The sequence below is a fragment of the Oxyura jamaicensis genome, chromosome 7 (genome assembly GCF_011077185.1).
Source record: "Oxyura jamaicensis isolate SHBP4307 breed ruddy duck chromosome 7, BPBGC_Ojam_1.0, whole genome shotgun sequence".
NCBI classification, from domain to species: domain Eukaryota; kingdom Metazoa; phylum Chordata; class Aves; order Anseriformes; family Anatidae; genus Oxyura; species Oxyura jamaicensis.
Window position 1 is genome coordinate 19829657 of NC_048899.1, and position 22786 is coordinate 19852442.

Here is a 22786-nt window from a genome sequence, read left to right on the forward strand (position 1 = left end):
CATTTGCATTTCATGAAAAAGAGAAGGCAAGTGACAGTAGATTCCTAATACTTATGTTTATTATGAAAGTGTCTCCAAATTTAAATAGCCCACAATACTGATTTAGACTTTATGAGGGATAATTATTTTCCATATTAAAAACAAACAAACAAACAAAACAAAACCAACCAAGTTAAACACAAAATAACTCCCAAAGTTCTACACAATAGCTATACATAAAAGGACTTTCAGCTAGCTAGCACATCACTGTGTCTGGGACAGTGGAGTTCCTACACATTACCGCATTCCTGAAAGAGTTGCTCAAGCACAGGATTGTCATGAAAACACAGGTGAAATAGTGTCATCTGCCTCACCCTGAATTGCAACAGGCAGTCAACATGCACAATACGTATGAGAGCTCGTCTATGGATCGACTTAAATCCCGGGACTGCAAGAAGCTGAATTTCAACAGAAGATGTAAAATGTGTTTTATTACACAGATCATTTTAGGTCATGTAAGACAATCGTGTTGGTCTTTCATTGTCACAGCTCCAAAACATCATTTCATAGTATTTCCTCCATTTTTCAAATTGAAAGCAGTTTCAAAAACAGAATTCTGTACAGACACACTCAAACACTGTGTTTTCATTGCAACTACAATCAGAAATCTTTACAATTTATAGGCTACACATTTATGCCACTTTTCCAAACTTCCACTAGTGTTTTTCAAAAAGAAAAGGAATAAAGAATAAGGTTGTCTTACTGAAGTTCCCATTAGGTCCCTGTTCCAAATCAAAACCAGTCTAAACAAGTAATACAAACCGGTTTTGCTTTATGGTTTAAAGGCAACTATAGTTTGCAGAACACTGAAGTTAGGCCTAATAGGTTTTACCTTACAGGAAGGGTAAAAAGTATTCAATAGCTCCTCTTGCACAAATGTCACAAGTAGTAGACAATAGGAGACATACAAAAATGGGTTGTAGCAAATAGATTAAAAAAATACCAAAGCATCAACAGTAGAAAACCAATAATAGCCCATATTTCTCTGAGAATACAGAAGGCTGCATTAATGAAAAGATGAATGTAACAGGCATTACGCTTCCCACTAGAATAGGCTGTGTAAAACACGCAGCATCTAAATCAACTCGTGTTGATCATCATTGACATTTGCTGCAGGGTAACGGCTTTTGCCATTGTGTTCTGTTCAGAATTAGAACATGATTTTCACTCAAAACAGATACAGATTTAAAACAAAAATCATTTTACCCTAAGCAAAGCATTAGTGCATGTCTCAGAAAAAGGATTTGGCATCAGCAATCACACAGACTGGTTCCAGGCTGAAACAGGAGCACCTGAAGATGTAACACCCATTTCAGTTCTGCTGGAATCATTAAATAAATAGCACATATAAAAACTACAAAATGGCAACAAGGAGACAGCATGGGACACTTTGGTATTTTAGAACTAGCACTATTTAACAGTGATCAAGATCCAAACGACTCCAATATCCACCCTTGTTGTTTGATCTGATATTTCTAACAATTTCTGCAATGTTTAAGTGTTTTTTTTTTTAATAAATAAATTAAAAAAACAAACATACGAGCAACATATTTTTCTTTTTGTATGAAAAATGCCAATATGAAAAGCATTAAACAAAAGGAGACCTGAATCTTATTTTACTATATTCTGGGCTGGCTAGGGAGAGAAGACAAATTCTTACTACTTACTAATAAACTCTACACATCATTTCCTCATTTTCCTACTTCAACATCTCAACCACTGTGTTGTGTACTGTACTATAAAAAGGGAGCACAGAGTCTGAAGACAAATAGGTTATAGAATACAAACCCTAATTTCTAAAATGACAATTCTACAAAAAGTACGAATATACAGAACTTTTAAAGATATCGCATTTACCACGAGCCATGCGAATCACTTTAATAAATTTTCAGGAATGTGTGTGATTATCCTCTAAATACTTAATGGCCTCCAAAAGCACCTTGCAAAGCTCTTCAGCAGAGAAGCAAACAAATTCAATTAAAAGGAAATAGTTGCATGACATTCTCTCTGCAGATTGGAAGATGAAGCCAAAGTTTTGACATCCATTGGTTAAAGCAATATATCAAAGCACACTGCCAAGTATAATCACTAAAACACTTGGTCCTTCTCAGGAAAGACTGAAAAAATGTGTGAATTTTTCATCTCCATTAAAAATTGTAGCTTAAAAGTTTAGTGACTGTTCAGCAAAAATTAATTAAGTATTTGACGCTTCTTTAATCTTATCCCATTTCCACAAACGTGCCCTTTGAATCTCTGACCTTGCCTATTTTCCAGACATATCTGTATCAAGTTTATCTTAGACTGCTAAGAATGGACTCCAAAAAGCCTGGTTTATAGGAGATAAATAAGTTTCTGGACATCAGCTGAATCTTGGTAACTGTTTACATGCTTTAGTGAATAACAGACACAATTTAAATGTCAAAGGAAGAATTTCAATCCAAGTTGCATTATTTAACAGTGGGGGTACACTAAGAATCTACATAGCCAGAAATGGTCAAGCCAATTCAAGTGTTGTAACCTTGACTGAAGGTCTGAATCAAAGCTCTACAGCACAACTGCAGAGGACCAACAGGGACCATAGGTCTCCTGTCTCTTGTTTGAGGACTGTTCATGAGAACTGCTTTCTTTCCTTTCTTTCATATTGATGATATCACAGCACTACAGGTGTACACCAACAGCTGAGAGCAACATTCTGTCCCCACATACGACAAAATATTTACCTGAATGCCATTTTTATAACTATCTTTGCAGAAGAGAAACAGTCCAGTAGAGGTAGAAATCAACATCATGAAAAAGATGTGTTTCAGCTATTCACCGAGAGGGTGGTTGGGCACTGGAGCAGGCTCCCCAGGGCAGTGGTCACAGCACCAAGCCTGCTCGAGTTCAAAAAGCATTTGGACAATGCTCTCAGACACATGGTCTGATTTTTAGGTAGACCTGTGTGGAACCAGGAGTTAGACTTGATGACCTTTGTGGGACCCTTCCAACTCAGGGTATTCTATAATTTTATGATTCTAAGATGTTACTCTCAAGAACTTTCTCAGCAGGTCAGATTTCAGAACTAACAATGCTTATCCAATATACCAATACAATTTTCTTTTAAAGCCTTAGTATAATATTCACAGTAATTAGTAACAACTGCCACTTCAAATACTGTGGATGGGATACCTTCTATTGCAATCACGGTATCTTCACACATATAGCTGGCCTTGCAGATAACTGTATGAAATCAGGGTCACAGGAGACCGATTAGAAAAATTAGAGGCAAAGAAGCTTTTAGGGGAGAAGGAGATTTGAATAAGACTCTCTTGCTCCCTCATATATGCTCAGGGACATATAAGCTTTGAAGCTATTGAATTACAAGGTGCCTGGATTTTTCAAAGGATGCTCTGTAAAACAGTTTTCCTCACATTATTTAGAAGTTTTCAGTTTTCTTACCTGTGTTTGCTACTAAATGGTGGTACTATTTTCATTCATGCCATCCTGTCTTTACTTTCAGCACATCTTTTGCTAACATGCATATGGTCCCTATGGGTAATAAAGGTTTCAGAAGCTTTAAAGAGTCATGAGTAGAATGGAACGAATCTCAGTGTTTCAAAAAGAGAGAAGTGGCAACAAAACTTTCTTCAGTGGAGTCTGTATACATTAGAGCTTTTAAACATGTCTTATGATGCTATGTTTTGCTATTTGCATAGGGTGGAAGGAATAAGAAATACTTCCTGACCTAGGCTTCCAGATGAATACAGCACTCCAGTCCCTTTCTACATAGAAGACACACTGTTACATTTTTCCTGGTTTATTCCTTCCCTTTTTTTTTCCTTTTTATTTTTTTTTTTCCTTTTTTAAAATATATATATAAGTCTTTGGTCTACAAGCACATTGGTTCTGTGTGCACATACACAATACTGTTGAACAGTAGGTTGCATAGAGTCTGTTGCCCAAGAACCTTACCTACTTTTGGCACTGCTGTCACAAATCACAGAAAAGTGTCCTCCAAGAGTTATATGATCCTTAGCATCCTACATCAACCTGTGATCTAGGAACTGGAAGAAGTGTTATATATGTATATATACATATTATGTAAAAAGAGGATGTTAGTTTTAGGTGTTATTTTGTCTTCTTTGGGACACAGTTTGTAAATATTGGATGAAATAGGAGAGCAAAATTATTTAACAGACACCCCCCCCCCTTTTTTTTTTTTATAAAGGTGACAAAATACTGCTGAGCCTTCAAAGTTTGCTGTGAATTATGTTAAGTAAATTTTGCTCAAGTTTTCATGCATTTAAAATTACTTCCAGTAATGTATGACATTGTGCCTTTTCTCTCTTCAGCCTACCAAAAAAAGTGGCAATAATTATAAGAATAATACCTAGACTGAACTGTGTTTGAGGAAGCAATGACTTTTCATCTGCTGTTTTTTCAATTACACCTCTGCTCTCATCCATCTTAATTTTCAAGTACAGTTTCAGGAGTGAGTTCTGGATTCACAATGGTGCACTTGAACAAATACCTTTCAAAGTGGAATCTCTGCAAAAAGCTGAAATTTATAGAGGTCAAAAATTGCAAGACAAAGCAAAACAAAACAACAACAAAATAAATTAAAAAAAATACAAGAATAAGTGTATCTTAACCATTAACATAAATGCTTTTGGGTATTTGCACAACCAATCAAATCTACTTCTAATGCAATTAACCACCAATTTTGCATTTTAGCTTATGCTAAAATAACATCTCACAATGACAACAGTTCTTTTTCCCCAGATTGCTAATTGACCATATTACCTAGTATTTAAAATATCAATCCAGGGTTTTAAAACTTTCTGTTGGAGAAACGGCCACTGTGAATTGATAGGCAATTTCAGAAACAGCACTTTAGAACACAAAGATAGCAAAAATATCTGAAGCGGAACTAGAATCTGTAAAGCTATGTTCTATCTTTTGTAATTAACAAATCAAGCAACTATTACTTATAGCAGACTCAGCAAAAGCAACAGGGATGGACAGAAGAGATCTGAGCGTGATGCTCTCCACCACTGAGAAAAAAGTTTGAGAAAGGATATTCCCTTTTGTTCAGAAGTTCCCAGAAAGAATACAAAATAAATAATATTTTAAAGACAGTACAAGTGAAAATACTGCTCCCATTGTGTCAATTACATACACATACAGCATGCCTACGTATACAGAATGATGTGTTGTCTTCATTCACAAACAGGAAATATGGCAGTGCACTATCTGAATGCTTTTATACTCCTATTTTTTTTCTGATGCTGAGATATATGAAGAAACCGCATTCACAACTTATAATTTACTTCCATAGCAAACAGTTCATTCTGTTCGTGTCTCATGACACCCAAGGATTAATGCTCCTCTGAGCAAGTGCCACCAGTAATAAACCCGTTTGTCCCATTGGCACCGCCGGTCCCATTAGTGGTGATAGTGCTGTGTGGGGTCTTTGAGCGAGGTACTGTTTCTTCCTCATCTGAGCTTGATTCAATGTCACTTCGGTCATCCTTTGCTACCTGCAGAATTTGAAGAAGAAGCAAACAGTAGATAATTTTAAGGAAAGAACTGAGCTTTGTGGTTCAAGCTGGAATCAGAGAATTCAAACAGTTTTCAGTTGGAGCTTTGAAAGCGGTATTGGCTCTGGCACATTCTCTGCGTTTGCCTGCCTGCACAACTTCAAACACGGCTGCCTGTACACACACCCTCTGCATGAAGAGGCAGGGTGAGAACTGTGCCCTGATGTGTTAGAGGTATTATGTCAAAGGGAGAGCACAGGGTTCAAGGCAAAGGGTGGTGCCCCAACTAAAGGTAACCACAGTCCAAGCTCCCTAGTTCAACCTAGTCCATGTCCTTCTGCCCTACTACTACAACTCCATTTTCTTTGTCTTCCAGACATGGGGAGGCTCATAACTGGCACAGGGATTACCATACTTCCTTTGGGGTGCTTTTCTTTGACCTGATAATGCCAGAATAAATAATAAGTATTCACCCTAACTTCTTCCCCCTCACCTCCCACATGGCTCCCAGGAGCTGTGCTGTGGGCTGGCAGTAGGAGATAGGAATACTGGCCTAAACCCACCTCACTGCACCAGTCTCTGATCTCTGAGACATGGTGAGAACAGTGCTCGGAAACACTGGATGTAGTCCAGTCCCTAGCACAGGAACCCCACACATACTTGAGCACTTCAACCACTTGTCCCAGTGTGCCATTGGAAAGCTGCTTCAGAAACACACTGGCCTTAACTGCTAGGGATTTCCTGCTAATTTCCAGCTGAACTTCATTCCTGCCAATTTATATCCATTTACTGGATAAATTCTACTCCTTAGACTAAGGAGTCTGCTCTTCTCCTTTGTAGAGCTCTTTGAAGATCATAAATGAATCACTAAGTTTGAGAACTGAGCACTAAGTCCCTTCAGAATCCCTGAGATGACTTTGCTTTGCTGTGTTCAGTCAGCTGCACCCAAAACAAGTAAAAATGTGGGGAAGCCAACAACAGACAGGTTAAGAAGAGCAAAGGGCAACAGAAAAGAAAATCCTGCAAAGAAAAAGCCCTGCCTGCCCTATTTTTTTCAGGGCTGTTTTTTTTCTAGGAGGTAACAGTGGCACTGCCAACATATAGGATCATAGGGTAACTCAGGTCAGAAGAGGCCTCAGGAAGTCTATGCCTAGCCTCCTGCTCTCAGCATGGTCATCAGTGAAGTCAGCCAAGGTTTATCCCAGAGCTTTATCCAGTCTGGTCTTGACAAACTTCAAAACTGATAAAAGTACATCAGAGAAGTTAAAAAAAAAGAAAAAGAAAAAGAAAAAGAAAAAGAAAAAGAAAAAGAAAAAAAAGGCACCACCAGAGACAGGCATGAAGTCAAAGTTGCAGGCAGCTTTTAAAGATGCAGCTGTCCATGCCTGACTGTATAACTGAGCTTCCTAATTCTTTTGGGATCTATCCATCCTGTGCAAGTTACCACATCTAAAAAATATAATTGACTTTACCATAGTGAGTGGACATAAAGGTGATAAAACACATGGCAAGTCTTTTCACCAAAGAAATTAAAACAATTAAAGAACAGGGAATGTCACTGAATGAATATGTTTGCTTACAACAACCCTCCGCCATCCCAGAAAGCCCTGAATATAATTTTGCTCTCCAGCTGTTGCTTCAGAAATGACTATTTGCCTTTGAGGCTCCCAGCGCTGCTACCACCCTTGCAATACTGTAACACCTGAGTGACATTACTCGGTTTGGGAACACAGAAGAACAAAACACTTAAGTTCCCATACACCTGAGAATAACTGCTTTTTAATGTCAATGTCTAGCAGGGCAGCAGTTCTGACACCTGTGAAATTGGACTCAGCTGAGGTCAGAAATTCAATACCATACCTACACAGCTTCAATTAGCAGATTACTTCAATCTCTTATATACAGGGACTTTTGTATTAAAACTGTTGTGGATACAGAACTACACTTAGAATTACACCTTTATCAGACAAAAGAGAATGGACTCTCACAATGTGTCTGTGATCACTGTGAGGGCAGACTAGAAGATCTGAAAATTCTGTGTCATTTTAAATTCTTTCAATATATTAAATTTACTGTTAAATCTTCTGCTAGCATCCTGTCCCAAAGCCAATTAATCAGAAGATTCTATGATGTGACCATTTATAAAATGCAACAAGCGACAGACCAGGGCCTTTCTACATAAAACGAGGTATGAATGCAGCACATCTTGAAGTACTTAATTATCTTTGTTTATTTCCAAAAGAACTAATTGGAGTAATTCCTACAGAGTGTGTTTAGAAAATATGTACCTAGGTTTATAAAACTCTTAAGCATAACAAAAAGTAAGAAATAGATTATCAGGACTGGTTACAAATTTAATAAGAAATTGCTTTATTAGCTGAGCTGTTCCAAAGGCGGGTACTAGTAATACAACAATAAAATAATAACTAAGAAAGAAGATCAACTGTAAGATAAAGTTCTGTGAAAACACTGCTTATTTTACTGTGGAAACTGGAAGACTAGGGTTATAAGTGAAGAAGAAAGTTAAGATCTAGAGGAAGAATCCTCAAGTGATGTATATGCAGCTTTAACCTTGTCTTCTTGCAAGTGTCTAACTCTGCTTTCATACAATCTTAATTTCCTCCTTCTGTGCAATTGGTTGAACTACAAGGCAGAGGACTTATGCTCTCACATGTGCTTCCTGAATGGTGACAAAGCAGCATGTGTAAAAATGATTGTAATGCAATAACACTCAGATACTATGGACAGAAGAGGGTTTGAATGGTGTTGGACATTGCACAGGCAAGGAGCAAAACACCCTTTAAAGACAGCCTTCCTTTAAATATGTAAACACAAACAATGGATAAAAACATCAGGCAGAAACTGCAAAAGAAAAAAAACAACACGCTGCTATTGTGCAGAACACATCTTTTGCATAGTAAATTTAAAGAAACTTACATGCAAGGGGTTCCACTTCCCAGCCTTCCAGCACAGCACAAGGGAAAGGATAAACAAGCAGAGTAAGAGACAGTATGAAACACTTTTTGAAGTCACTGGTTTAATTCAAACAGGACAGCTGAGGGTAATAACTAGTAAAAGCAGAGAAGCCTTACATATGGCTTTCAGGCATAATACAGTTCAAGAATGCGCTGCCACACAGAGCGAGTGGCGGATTCTGGGCTCCATCCAGCAAGAGGCTGAGCTCTAATACATTCACAGAAAGCAGTTATCTGCAAACAATCCCATTCCCTTCAGAGGTGGTCACATGTCTAAAATATCAACTTACGTGCTCTACTGTGCTCAGGGAAAATTACCCTGTACTTTACGCGATCAATGTAAACTTTTTAAATCTAAATGTGAGTGCAGTTTCTGCACAGGGAGTGTAATGGGGCTAGTATTTCTGTGAATTACATCTCCCCATCAAATCTAACAATGTTAGCAATATACTACATTGCATCCCAAACAGCCTTGCTGTGAGATTCCTATAAAGCAAGTACATAGCCTTTTGCAGAATCTTATTATACCAAAATCCAAAAGAGGTTGTGGTTTGTGACTTTGCCACTAGCAAAGGCAGCAGAATTCCAGTTTGTATTATTATAACTACCAGCTGGGAAATTAACACTTTTCTAACTACTATAAAGAAGAAGAACAGAACTGGCAGCCCCTAAAGAGCAGTGGTGTTTTTTTTTTTTTTTTTTTTTTTTTTTTTTTAATTCAATTACTGGAATGCAGTTTGGTTCAGTGCATCACATTATAAATATGAGGAAGCACATATAAACACAGTCACTATAAAGAATGTATTAACTTATTTAACATTTGTTAGGATGAGGGAAAAAAAATCCATGAAAAGGAAAGATGTGTTTATGTAAGACATGTTCCTTTAGTAATGGGTTATGGATCAGAAAGAACAAGTACCTAAAAAGTAACCGTGTATTGATAATGAAAGAGTTAAAAAGAGTAAACATGAAACAGAGATGTGCTGTCTTACCTTGCCCTTTGAAATAGCTTTGTAGGCTGCCTTTATGATTAGGTAAGACCAAAAACAGTGCAGGATTTGAAGAACCACAAGCAACACATTGAAGACCCACAAGGCAGGAAAATTGCCCAGAGCTTCATACAGTTCAAACAACGTAGTGTTTAATATCCTAGAAGAGAATAAGACAGAAAAATAATTATGCCTTCTTTAGGCCAACAATCTTAAAAAAAAAGCCAATTATAAATCAAGATGACAAATATATGATTAGACAGGGTCCACCCATATAGTTACTTCTTACAGCAATAGCGACTTGGACTGAATTGTATTGGTGTCTCCAGAGATAACCACCACCAAAATGTTGCTTTCAATGTTTATCTTAACAAACATCACATATAGGAAACAACAATTCTCAGTGTGCATTTCTTCCCTTCTCTTATAAAGCTGGCAGGTGTCAACTCTCTCAAATAACTCTAGTCCTGATTAATAACAAAAAATTACCTATTTATTTATTTATTTATTTATTTTGATCTTGACTTCTGAAGGGGTTGGGTTTAGTAACAGCCTATTCCCAGCAAGTAAGAGAATGCATGAGGATTGCTACTTTGAGCTGCAACTCCCAAGCAGTACTGTGCTCTTCAAACCACACTCCCAGGCTGGGATGGTAGCTGCAACCTCCCTTGCTACACACAAGGGAGAGCTGTACAGAGAGCTGGGGAAGGTTCCCTGCACACTACCATCCGAACAGGAGGATGGAGGTGGCTAAGAAAGGAGGAAATATGAGGATTTGTCTATCTCCATCCATTTTCCCTGCCGGTATGTATTTTTTTAAATTAGCTATCAGCCTGTAGCCACTAGATGGCATTAGATGTGCTTTGTCTGAAGGCAAGGGATCTAACTGGGGTCCTGTAAGGGATTCAGGACAGCATCGTTCACTTTTGAAGTGTTAGACATACTGGGCTCTACTTTTTAATAAACAATCAAGCTTGCCATAATCCTTTCCATATAAAATTCGGCTGAAGCAATATTTTAATAAGAGGAATGTACCCACAGCAAACCCAGAAAATAACATTTAGTGGTAATGAGTTATGCGTATAAACAGTATTGGCTAAAAATCAGTCAGCAATTTTTAATACACTGGCCTTAATACTCTAGGGCATTTCATAATAAATATTTTACCTTCTTATTTTTTTCTTTCTTATGCTAAACTACAAATATGCTTCACAATTTTGTGACAAATGGGAGTCTTATAACCTTATTATCCAGCTGTGTTTTTTAGAAAGTTTTCTGGTTCTGGAGTGAACATCAGAAAAAGAAACTGTTTTCCAACTGATTTAAAAAAACAAAACAAAACAAAACAACATCACATTATTGCTTTTGTCAGCTAAAACTCTCCAGTCTCAGCTTTCTGCAATTTGTTCTGCCAATGGTAGGCATTGCTCCATGGCACTGCAATACTCCACTTCATAATTCAAGGGGAAACTCTCAGGCATATCAAAACATAGCTGTAGTCAGCACTGTTTTACTTCACCAGTACTTAGTTTAGTTCTAACTACAATATCAAATTCAAACTTTACATCAACAGCTCCTGTATGCAAGCCTACTGTTATTTACATCCAACTGTCTTCTTTTATGTCTAGAATTTTATGTGCTCCAGAATTTAAGTGCAGTCTCTACAGGTTTCTATTTTTATTCACTGGACGGAGTTCATCTCTGCTGACTTCCACAGTAGTCAAGTCAAAAAAGCAGCATTAGAGATACAGATGGTCTGTATCTCTGTCTGTTCTTGCAGGACTGCAAAATATTAGGAAGACAGGAAGGCCAAAAAGAGTGCTTGTGATTCCAAAAACAGTTTCACTGTGCAAATGAGTCATCTACTGTGTATGAGGTATGGGAAATAAGCTTGCGCTGGAAAAGCAGAACTCTCTGTAACTTGCTTGTGCCTGGCATACTAAGGACAGACTGGAACTCTCCATAAAAGCTGCTGAAAAGATCTCACTAATTGCTCAGTAATGTTAGGAGGGGTCAGAGACATGATAGGCAGGCTAGGTGTGGAGATACAGCTAATGCTTATGGCATCTAAGCACAAAAGGCTGAAGAAGCTGAGTGAAAACTACAGAAAATTATGGAAAAGATGGAGCAAAGCAAATAGCCTTTTTCTAAATATAAATCAATTACTCCATGTCAAAAGCCTGAAATGGGGGGAAATCGTAAGGTTAATGGGACAGAATACAGAGAGTAATTCTTCCTATAGAGACTGAGGAAGGGAGGGAGGGAAGAAAAGTTAGACAACTTTCCACCAATTCTGCTGCTGAAAGGATTCAATGGAAGCATTTTAACCAACTGCATGGATAGTAGGGGCTGGAAGAAGCAGCATTGAGAATGGATTACATAAAGGAAAGAGCATCTATGGCATGAATGTACAAATAAACCGTTGGTTCAGCTACTCAGAAAGGTGCTTAGGTACTTAAATCTGCAAACCTGCTTGCTGGAATATTACAGTTTTCCAGTTGTTAAATCCCAGCTTTTCAAACTGAATGGTGGAAACTTTGATTCCTGTCTCTCTGACTTAAAAAGTTGGATTTGATCTCAGAGAAAGAAATTACTTTAAGATGCAAGTGCTCTACTTCTCTGCAAACTTTGGTCAGCATTTCTCAGGTCCTGCAATTTGAAACAAAATATTAGCTTCTGCTTTGAAAAAAGGTACTGGCCTACGGAAATTTTCCTGGGGCCATGAAAGATTTTAATAGCTGAACAAAACACCAGAATTTCATGGAAGATATTTTTCTCTTTTCCCTTGTTAAATTCTTCCAACAAGAGTTGTGTATCTGGAAGCATGAAGCTCTCAGTTTAGCATTTTGAATTAAGTAGTGGCTGATGAAGACAAATGGAAACATATTCAACACTTAAGATCATCCAATCTACTCTTACAGAAATCCGTGGTCTCAGACAAGGACTGAGACAGGACCCAGATAAGATTATGCTCCCTCCCATCAATTCAGTGGGCACAAGTCCAGGCTCTTGGATAGCAGAAACTAAATTCTTGGTTAGTTGATCGCTTGTCTTGCACTTGAGATGCAACAAGGAAAGGGAGATGAACGAAGAGAGATAGAGATGGATGGGTGGAAGAGTAAAATGCGCCTTTAAATTTACCTGAGAACTGGCAAAATGTGCTGTGTTTGTTTCTGAAAGGATCTTTAGAGGAATGAAAGGAGGCAAGAAAGAAGGCCATGTGGAAAGAGTAGGCAGTTTTCCAAGCAAGCAGGAAACACATGATAAACTCTGCAGAATGAGGCATATGAGGCTGACTGCCATGCTGGACACTATTGTCAAATCCGAAGGAAGCAAAAACCGTGCAGCTGAAATGAACGCTATTGCGAGTTGCCTGAGCTCCTGCGGCACTGCCAGTGACCAACATACTGAGCGTGCAAAAAGCTGAACAAAAGGCTTGTGGTTACTGCAGTGGAATAGGTATAACAAAGGACAGCAAAACATCAACCTGCATGTCTAAACAATTTCAGAACAGATGTCTATTTTCTTGGCCAAGCATATAGTAGACAAGTTATTCCATATTACACCATAACCAGCTGCGCTGGGACATCTTGCATACTGCATTCATTACAGAGCAAATAGCTAATTGCATCTAGGTGGGCACAAATGAAATTCAGATCTTTTTTAGTGCAAGTAATCCAACAGCTACATATACTATTTCCAGCAATGCTTAGAAACTTCTCCTTCTTTGAATTTTTCCTTTAAAAATAAAGGATTGAACTTACTTCTACCTCAAAACAGCATTTATTCTTCATTATACATGGTAAATAGTGTCCAAGACCAGAGATCAAAGAAACAGGAGTCCTATATTCTGTATTTAGCTGTTCTATTAACTTATTGTGAGATTCAAGAAATTTTCAAGTACCTTTACAAAGTTTACTTATTGTTAAAGATGGATATAAGGTATCAATACATCCTGTCTGTCTTACAAAGATGCTGGGAGACTTAATTCATTAGCTTGCTTGTAAACTGCTATGGACTACCTAAGTAAAAAGATCCCTTAACACTAAGAGTGTGAAAGTACATGCACATGTTGATCAGCCATAGGACAATAAATCAGTACAGTTCATCAGTAGTCAAATTTATTTCTGGAATTTAGACTTTCATTGAAATGTAACAGGACTTCATAACTCAGGCTGCCCTAGTTACTTACAGTGATAATGCTATGCTAACTTTATGCAACAGGTGACCTGACAGATGTTTCTGTATGCATGACCTTAGACAAGCTACCCAACATTTTGCCTGAGATGGGTATGAAATGATGGGCAAAATAGCCATTAATTTCAAGAAATGTTGGTCTGTAGTGCTTGCATATCCCAGAACCCTCAAGCTGCAGCACAGCTAAATATTTAATTATAGCAAATCCAGTATATAAAGGTTGTACTGCCAACTTCTCCCTCTTCTGAGTTTCAGCTTGGACAGCTGCTGTTAGGACTGCGTCTGCACCACTGTGCTGCTTTGAACAGATGCTTCTCAGTTCCTGCTGAGTGGAAGAACAAGCTGGTTTCCCTTTTCAGATCTTGCTGTCTCTGAGGTTTTCAGTGCCTCAAAGGAAGATTTATGCTACTAATCAGTGCATGGCAAATACGGGGGGAGCAGCAAACTGAGAATAGTCAGAAAAACCAGTCACTCACACAGCATCATTGAAATAGAGAAGAAGGGACAGAACAGGAGAGAGAGACAGAGAGAGATGGTCTTTCAAGAGCATCTCAGAGGAAATCGTCAGATTTTTGGATTGGTGCTGCTCATTACCCTCTTCCTTTAGACAGTAAATCGATAAAACATCTCCACAAAATGCAGCAACAGAAGGGACAGAAACTCCTGAGTCCATATACAGAGCAATGTTAAACCCACAAACTTCAGTTTTATCAGTGAGGTCAGCAGCATGTGGAATTCTGCTCACCCATCCCAGCCCCACATCAGAGGATTCTGAGGTCAGCTGAGGCCTGCTTCTCCTAACATGGTGCTAATACAAAGGCTCAGCTGCTGTGCGAACTGGTGGCTCCTGCTCTAGCACTAATCGGCAACAATACCTCTTGGCAGAAATCACATCCCTGACACTGAGACCATGTTATTTTTATCCTGTGTAGATCAATAGGATTTCCAATTACTTAACTAAAATGATGCATCGGACAGGAAAGTATTCATGGTTGATGTACTGTAAAAGATACCATTCTGATCAAGCTGTCACTGTCCTGGGTTCAGCTGTTCTTTTCTCTTCACTCAATTTCTTCTCATCAACATTAACTGATTTTGCAGCCACTGGCATGAATATAAGTATTTCCACTCTTGTGGATAGAAAAAACAAAAGAATATAAGGTCATATACACCTTCACAAACCAAGCTCAAATCTCAAATCTCAGGAGAGTCTTTCAATAGACATTAGGATATGGAAAGAATTCAAATTTCTGAGCAGAATGTAATTATACGCAGCAAAATGTTGTATCAGTAATGTATTCTGGCAAAATGCTTGCGTGAAGGCCTGTGGATCACAACACACAGGCAGAAACGACGTTACGCTAAGAACGACACTTCCACATCTGAAAATCTCCAAGCACACATAAAACTTTTACATGCAAATATGTTATCAAGATCTCTTTGCCTGCAGTTCATGCTATTCTCTAACAGGAAAGGCGTTCGATGTAAACTATAGGAGACCAATTTCCAGTCCTTGCAAAACAGGCTATCAGAGGAAATAAAAGCCTTCCTCGTGCCTCTTTCTGTTAACTACAAGTAAGCACAGTGCCTGTGTGCAAGGAATATTTCTGCCTCTTGTTTTAGGAGCACACACTGATGCTGATGGCAGACAGTTCAGGAAAAAAGATTACCCAAACCTTTTCTAATGCAGAAACTAAACAGAACCAATTCAAAAACGCACAAAACGTCACAAAACAGCTGCAGTGACCTCTCTGCCAGGTACCCAGTGCCTTTCAGGTGGCTTATATCCCATCAGGAGTACTGCACTTTGGATTCATTGGTCTGGTTCTGAGAACCCGGCTCTAGAGTAATGGAATCATTTTAAAATACACAATCACGCAGCTTAAAGAAGTGTGGTGGCACAGTATCTGTCAGTGACTTATCTTTCAAATAAATAACTCAGGTATTGTGGTCCAGTTGTGGAAGAAATGCCAAAAGACATAGATAGGGCGGGGGGAAAAAAAAACAAAAAGCCAATTAATTCTACCTTTGTCTCCACAAGCATCGTAAGACCTTCCTCCACAGCAAAGGCTTGGAAATCAGTGTTATACAGTTTTCAGTTCAATCCAGCTTCCTCAGTTGTGACCTGTACTTTCATAGTTATCATGGCTCACACTCTGCCATTGTGCAACACTGATAAAACCAACAGGATGTGCTCACTTACATGGGTGCTGACTTTATTCCAAAGTGTTTTGCTGTATTGACCTCCTTCTAGCTGAGCACTAATGAGACTCTAGCTGCATCATGGCTGTTGATCATGGCGCTCAAAAGCCATTTACTATTTCAAGCTGGTAAGTTAACTACCATTCCCACACTTCTGTACAGCTACAATTTTTATGCCCCACATATAACAGCAACTTACAGTGAACCAGCAGCATTGTTCTGCTTTTATATCAACACAGTGGCATTATAAAATATGCCCCACTAGCAGCAGCAAACACCCCTGCAACAGATATAGCCTTTAAAAGAAAAGGCAGAAGAAGCAGAACATTTGCCTGTGTTGAAACTACCTAGAGGAAGCCAGAGCATCAGCACTCCTACGGGCCGCCTGTGGTTTGTCTGCATCAGCACAGCTCTCCCCTCTGCAGAACAGGTTATGCTTTAAAATGTATTTGGGGTCAAACTTTCCTCGCATACCTCTCCTTTAGATAAAAACCATGTCCAGCCTCTTTTTTTCTCCCTTCCTTCCTGCAAATGATGCAATTTCACAGAATTTCAGCTGACTGCCATGGCAGAGCCAACCCACAGTTCAGCCTCCTCTCCAGTCACCATGCCCTGTGGAGCTGGCTTAAAAGCAGCTAAAGCATCTGGCCACAGGAACACCACCAAAGCTGTTTCCCTTCCCTTGAGACATTTACACTCATCAGAATAATTCTGAGCAAAAGAAGTGTTCTGGTAATTGTCTCTGTCCTGTTTTCAATCAGACCTCAGGTTTTAGAAAGGACAGATTTCCTAATAAAAGAAGGAAAGTGAGTACACAGTCTGAACACCCTGTCCCTGACAACAGAAGGCATTATTACAGCCACAGGGAACAGTCTGTAGAAACTAAAAATGAGGATAAGAATTGACTTTGGAAGTCCTGATGAAATCCTTTTTTATACAATTTTTTCCAGTTGTGATCACATGAAAATCTTCAAAACTGAAATACCAAGCAAATGCCACTTTTTTTGTTTACACTGCAAACCCACAATGGTGAATGACACATGTAACCTTTCCATTTCTTATAGCTTCTCTGTAAACAGTTGGTTCGGCACTCCAAAGACTTCAGTTTTGATTCATACAGTACTCAGAGCCCTGAGTTCACAAGTGCTGTAAACAATTTGAGGAAATAAAATAACCAGGCAATACAAAAAGACATCATCAGGTATGTTTTGACAAAACAGATGGGATGACAACATTATATGTACTCTACTAAAGAGTTAAGACATGAGTCATGAGTAAATTTATGGAGACTTAATTAATAAAACTTTTTTTTTTTTTTTAATAAAAAAGTATAGATTGAAGTCTACAATTTCTTCAAATGTATTGCAGTTAGGTTGCCAAAAACTTATTAAATGCTCTTGATAAACTAATGGGTTAGCAGTTACCTCCTGAAGCTACAAACAGCCTGAAATGCAAGCACATTAGATAATTTTTGCTGCTAGTTCTGCAGCATCCACTCACTGACAGTGTGAATAATATCGGGAATCAAGTACAATGGATCAAAATAAGAATTTATTCCTTCAATATCTGCTACCCACAAACAACCTAGACTGTGCTTTATTTCAGACAATGTTTTGAGCAAAATGAGCTCAAAACAGTGTCAGAAGAGATTTGCTTTCTTATTAAAAAAGTAGCTTATTTTACAGTAGAATAATTAGAGATGTTTGCCCAGTTGTATACATAATACTAGCCAGGCTAGAAAGGTTTTTGCTGGATTCAGGAGCCAGTGAGAATAACTAAAGCGATCGTGAAACACTGTTCATAGAGTCCAGATGAGGCTGGGGCAGCTTGGATTTATCTGGTTACCTAGATTCTCACCATGCCTAGTAAATGACCAGAATTCTTGCTTTAGCTAGTGCCCACGTATTGCTTTGATGCAGTGGGATGCTTGTGGGTTTGAGCTTTCTGTTTTACCAATATGTTCACAGGAATGAAACAGGGTGCCTCTGTCAGGGTCCACATGCTGCCTTCCCACAATACACATGCTCAAAGGGCCGAGCAGCAGAAAATGTGCCAGGAAAGAAAAACAGTATCAAAGACGATGATTCAAATTCCCTGCATGTTAAGAGCTGCACAAAAACAGTCAATATCAGCTAGAAACAGGACAAGACTAGAAAAAAGAGAGGTTCAGCAAATCTCTGCAGCAGCTGCTACTAATGGGGGCTCTGTGCTGCCCTATTCATAACTCAAGCTGCAATTTCACTCAGAAGCTGATTGCAGGATAGAAGGAAGGAGACAGAACAGTGCAAACTGGTAATACTGGATCACTCTTTGGAGACCCAGTGTGTGCATTAATAGCATGGCTGTATTCCATGCCGTTGTTCAACCAGTGATGAAATTCAGGAAGGGCTAGTCAGTTGGTCATGCAGAGATAAGAGAAAGATGGTAATAAGTAACTGGGGTTTGTTCCAGCACACTATTGTGAAAAGAAGTTAATTTTAACTCGGCAAGGACCACACCATGCCTGTCTGGTTCATGCAGATATTCACTGCCATGAAAAGGCAATTTGAAATCAGCCATGAACCAGACTGTTTGTACTCTCATGGGCTTTAAAAATGAAAGAATAACAAGGAACCAAGTTATTCTGAGGTCTGGCAGACCTGCACTTATATAGAATTTGTTGGCATAAGGAAAAAAAGTCAATTTAGCACCTGTATTTTGGAGTCAATAAGATGACAGGCAACAGAAAGAGCCTTGAGTCGTAACAGTGAGAATTATTTTTCCTTTTTTTTTTTTTTTTTTCTTGACAGAACCTTTCCAAACAGATGCACAAATGGAATAACCAGTTAGATACACCTACCAGCATTACACAAGACCGTAACAACTAGCCAAAGTGGTTTACTGTCTGTGCTAACAGCTTCTCATGTGGTACAGTAGTGGGGGCATGCTGAGACTTCACAGATCTCGTGAGTGCAAACACCATTTCCCTGCTCCTCTGACTTTTGACAGTGGCACTTGTCAGTAAGACTTCCCTGAAACTCAGTGTGTTTTAGTTCTCATATAACATAATTAATTAAAAGTAGCAAAACACAAACTCATATGAGTACTATTCAGAGAAACACAAAGGAATGTGAATTTATTTAACTTGGTGCCTCCACATGGTCATCATCAGCCTCGCTTTCCTTGAAATGTTCTCTTCCTACTTTGAAACCCCTAAGTCGCACCTTTCCCTTGTTACCTTAACCCATGTTTTTGAACAGAGAATGGGTTTAGTAACCTTGTATCTCTCTCCATGCCAGCCACCTTTCTCCCACTGAAGCTCTTGGAAATACCCTAATTGTCACCTTGTGAAAATAGTTTCACATACTGAACTCTTCACAGCATTAGAAGATCTATATGAACAGTCCTGTCAAAACAAACAAACAAACACAAACAAACAAACAACAACAAAAAAAAACACCCACATATTCTGGAAAGGTAAGCAAAGCAGGTGACTAGTCTTGGCTTTCCTCTATAGCTCAGCCTTCAGGAGTTTCAGTTCTCAGAACACAAACTCTGCAATGAGCAAAGAAAACTGGAGAGACTGGAAAATCTTGGCTGCTACATGGCATCACCTTCCTAAGACCCACGCCTCCTTGAATGGAAGTGCCTGTTTACCATCTGCACACCTCAAAAAATGATTAATAAATATTACAGCCCCATGAGTTCCCCTGTCTGGATACTGGAAGTAAAAAATAACAGCAGCAAAAAGCAGACCATTCCTTTATCAACAGAGAAGACTACATCTGTGTAACTACATCAAAAAGAAATGTTTGAGGCCTAGGGAAAAGGAATTGCAAGGCTTATTGAAATGAAGAAAGGCTCGAGGTAACAGTTTTGCACAGCCAGATTAGACTAGCCAAGGGCTCGCATCACTTCTATCAATTCTTCAGTTTGTGATTGCCTTCATTCTCTCTACAATCCTCTATCACCTGAGAAGGCATCATGTTCCCCCGACTCATGGAGAGTTGTGTTTTATGTTGTAATTTGCTAGAACAGTGATTATGCGCAAGTGGGAGAATTTCACAAGCAAAATGTCTTGTCAGTGGAAATAGCAGCTTTACTCCTACATTCGCTTAGCAGCAGGAGGCAGAAAGTGTCCTGGGGTTTTTGAATTATTGCTGAAATGAACTCCAGATGCCTGTAGAAAGACTGCTAAATATATACCTAATTGCCTGTTTCTTTTGTCTTAGCCCTGCTGCTAAACAACCTTCAGACAACAGCATTTGATACATTCTGAATTCTTTATTAGCACCTTTATGCAGAATTAAATGGCACTTGTGCAAAGCTGGAGCACAAGAGCATGCCAGCGCTTCATAAGCGACGTTGCTGGAACCCTGCCTTGGATGTTCGCCTTCTTGCGTGGGGGAAGTTTTCTTATAAATTACAGTCTTTCTTTTACATTGCACACTCACCAATTTTATACCTCTCAGTTTTTATGCTAGAATTTTTTTTTGCATATTTATGTAATATTAATCAGGCGTCAAATTTTGCTATTTTGAATACTCAGCAACAAGGAAAAGGAGGGCAAAACTATGTTTCCTGGCCTGCTGCCACTACAATGACTCATCTTTGCTGACATGCAATCTAATGGGGGTGAAGATCTATAACTGCAGCTTCACAGAAATAAAGGATTTTGAGAGACAAGCTCATATGTCCCATGCTTCATCCTTACTAGCTCTGACTCTCACATGCAATGCCTGCACTACAGCTGAGAACTATGAAGCTGCCTCCAGACTCCATGATTACAGATACCTGTAAGGATAACCATTAACTGCATGTACATGAAGGCTTTAGTCTGGAAATAAGATAGTATCAAAAATCACACATCATACATGCCATACTTGTACTGTATTCCCTGTAATTGAAGCCTTTTTGCAAATAACATTCCACCAACAGCTTCCCTTTTCCTTGGAGCCACCCTCTGAAGACACCTCTCCAATTATTCCTTTCTGCTACAAGGAGCTAAATAGTTTTATTCAGTTTGGTAAGAAGTAAGTGGAGTCTGATATTCTGCTTCTTACTCATGCGGTTAAGCCTATTACACTTCATGTAGTTCAAAGCAAGGGCTTCACTTTTCTTGCAATGTGGTTGTTTTTCTTGCTATGAGAATACTGACCATTTACAAAGTAGCAATAAATTTCCACAGCTGAAGTGCTGGAATTCTAAACAAAAAAGGTATAAAAATAATGAAAATGACAATTTCAAGCCACAGACAGACTTGTTAAATACTAAGAGCATCAGGTGCCAGGTGGACTCAGAGAGTGATTCAAACAGTATTTATGGTTCAGCATCATATTTTGAAGGTTCAAGTGAATGACTGAACCATTCACAAATTCAAATTAGATAAATGTGCTCTTTTGTCAATTAAGGGGGAGGAAAGGCAGAGGGATTACTAGTGTAACCACTCCATCTGTGAAAGAGGAGTACCTTGTCTACTGCTAAATTCCTGTGATTCACACAGTCCCTTTATCTTCATTGCCTTCATGAGTCTACTTTGAATGATACCACCTAATCACACAAGTGTGGTAATGAATTCTTCCACTTCATGCTTCATATGAACAAAATATGGCTATTAGGCAGGCAGTAAGTTGATCACATTCCTCTCAGTCTTTAAAATATTGCTTAGTCCTAGCAAAGGCTTCCTGCGGGGTAACACTTGGCTGCGACACTTCATGGAAATCACTCTAGACAGCATGGACCTTCAGTTTCTGAGCCTCAGTTATGGTTATAAACACAGTGTTATTTTAAATACTTCAGGTTAATAGTTAAAAGGGTGGATTTTCCAAAATTTGACTACTACCACGGTAAGGATGTAAAAGATGGGAAAAACTTGACCTTGCTGATTTTCAGATGTCTCAAGAGAAAAGGCATATTAGGCAGCTGTTTCTAGTTCAATGCATAAAGGACTAATGACCTCCTTCAAAATCATGCACTCTCAAAAGATTAATCTTCTCTTTGTTGACTATTCAGCAAGGCAAGCACACAGTGGTGATCTGGTAAAGTTTGTATTTGAATAGCAAAATTTAAAGTCAGCAGTTCCCTGTTTGACAGTTCAAATAACACAGAGAGGGGTTTAAATACTCTGCTAGTGCTGCAGATAAATGCATAAGGCAGCTTGCAGAATCACAGAACGGTTGAGGTTGGAAGGGTCCTCTGCAGGTCATTTGGTCCAACATCCCTGTTCAAACAGGGTCACCTAGAGAAGGCTGCCTAAGACTCAGGCTTTTCCAGGTCCTGTGTCACCAGGTCCCCTGTCTCATTCAGCAGTAAGTCTGTATTTTCACTAGTCTTCCTTATGTCACCTATGTATTAATTGAAGACCTCCTTGTTGCCTTTGACATTCCCCACCAGATTCAATTTCAGTTGGGCCTTACCTTTCCTAACCTCATCCCTGCATGCTCTGTATTCCTCCCAGGTTAGCTCTCAAAAAACAAACAAACAAAAAAAAAACAACACCCTCAAAGCACTCAAAAAGGAGTGTAAATTTATTATTCTTTTAAAGCCATTAGAGGAGAGAGGAATAAGCAGTGGATTTCTATTTCAAGCTGTCATCATCTGACTGAGTCTTCTTTGAAGCAGAATCATGTACTGCAGTCTCCAGTGGCAGAGCAGCACTGGTAGAATTTGGTCCTCACTGCATTTCCTAATATAAGTAGTGTGTGACAGACTAAATCCTATGAGCAGAAGTACCACCATTTTTCCTGTCTGAGATCATACGGGTAGAAAAATCAACTTAGTTTATTTACAGAAATTCAGTGTATGGCCAAGTTAGCTTTGAGGAACAACTAAGGAAAGGGAAGCAAACTTGTTTAAGAAATAAATCATTGCTCCTTGGAAAAAATAA

At 38.8% G+C, this 22786-nt stretch overlaps 1 protein-coding gene across 2 annotated transcripts in view; it reads right to left on the reverse strand.

The window, feature by feature from the left end:
* Positions 1-36: 36 nt before the first annotated feature.
* The window catches only part of CERS6 (ceramide synthase 6), a 144805-nt gene continuing 122055 nt past the window's right edge, over positions 37-22786 (reverse strand). Inside the window, exons 10-12 of one of the 2 annotated variants that reach the window (XM_035331892.1) lie at positions 9526-9682; positions 8496-8519; positions 37-5558 (exon numbers count right to left, since the gene is read on the reverse strand). In XM_035331892.1, coding sequence (XP_035187783.1) covers positions 5397-5558; positions 8496-8519; positions 9526-9682 — 343 coding nt within the window. In that variant the 3' untranslated portion in view covers positions 37-5396. The remainder of the gene's footprint in view (positions 5559-8495; positions 8520-9525; positions 9683-22786) is intronic. The other variant, XM_035331891.1, reaches the window with a different exon arrangement.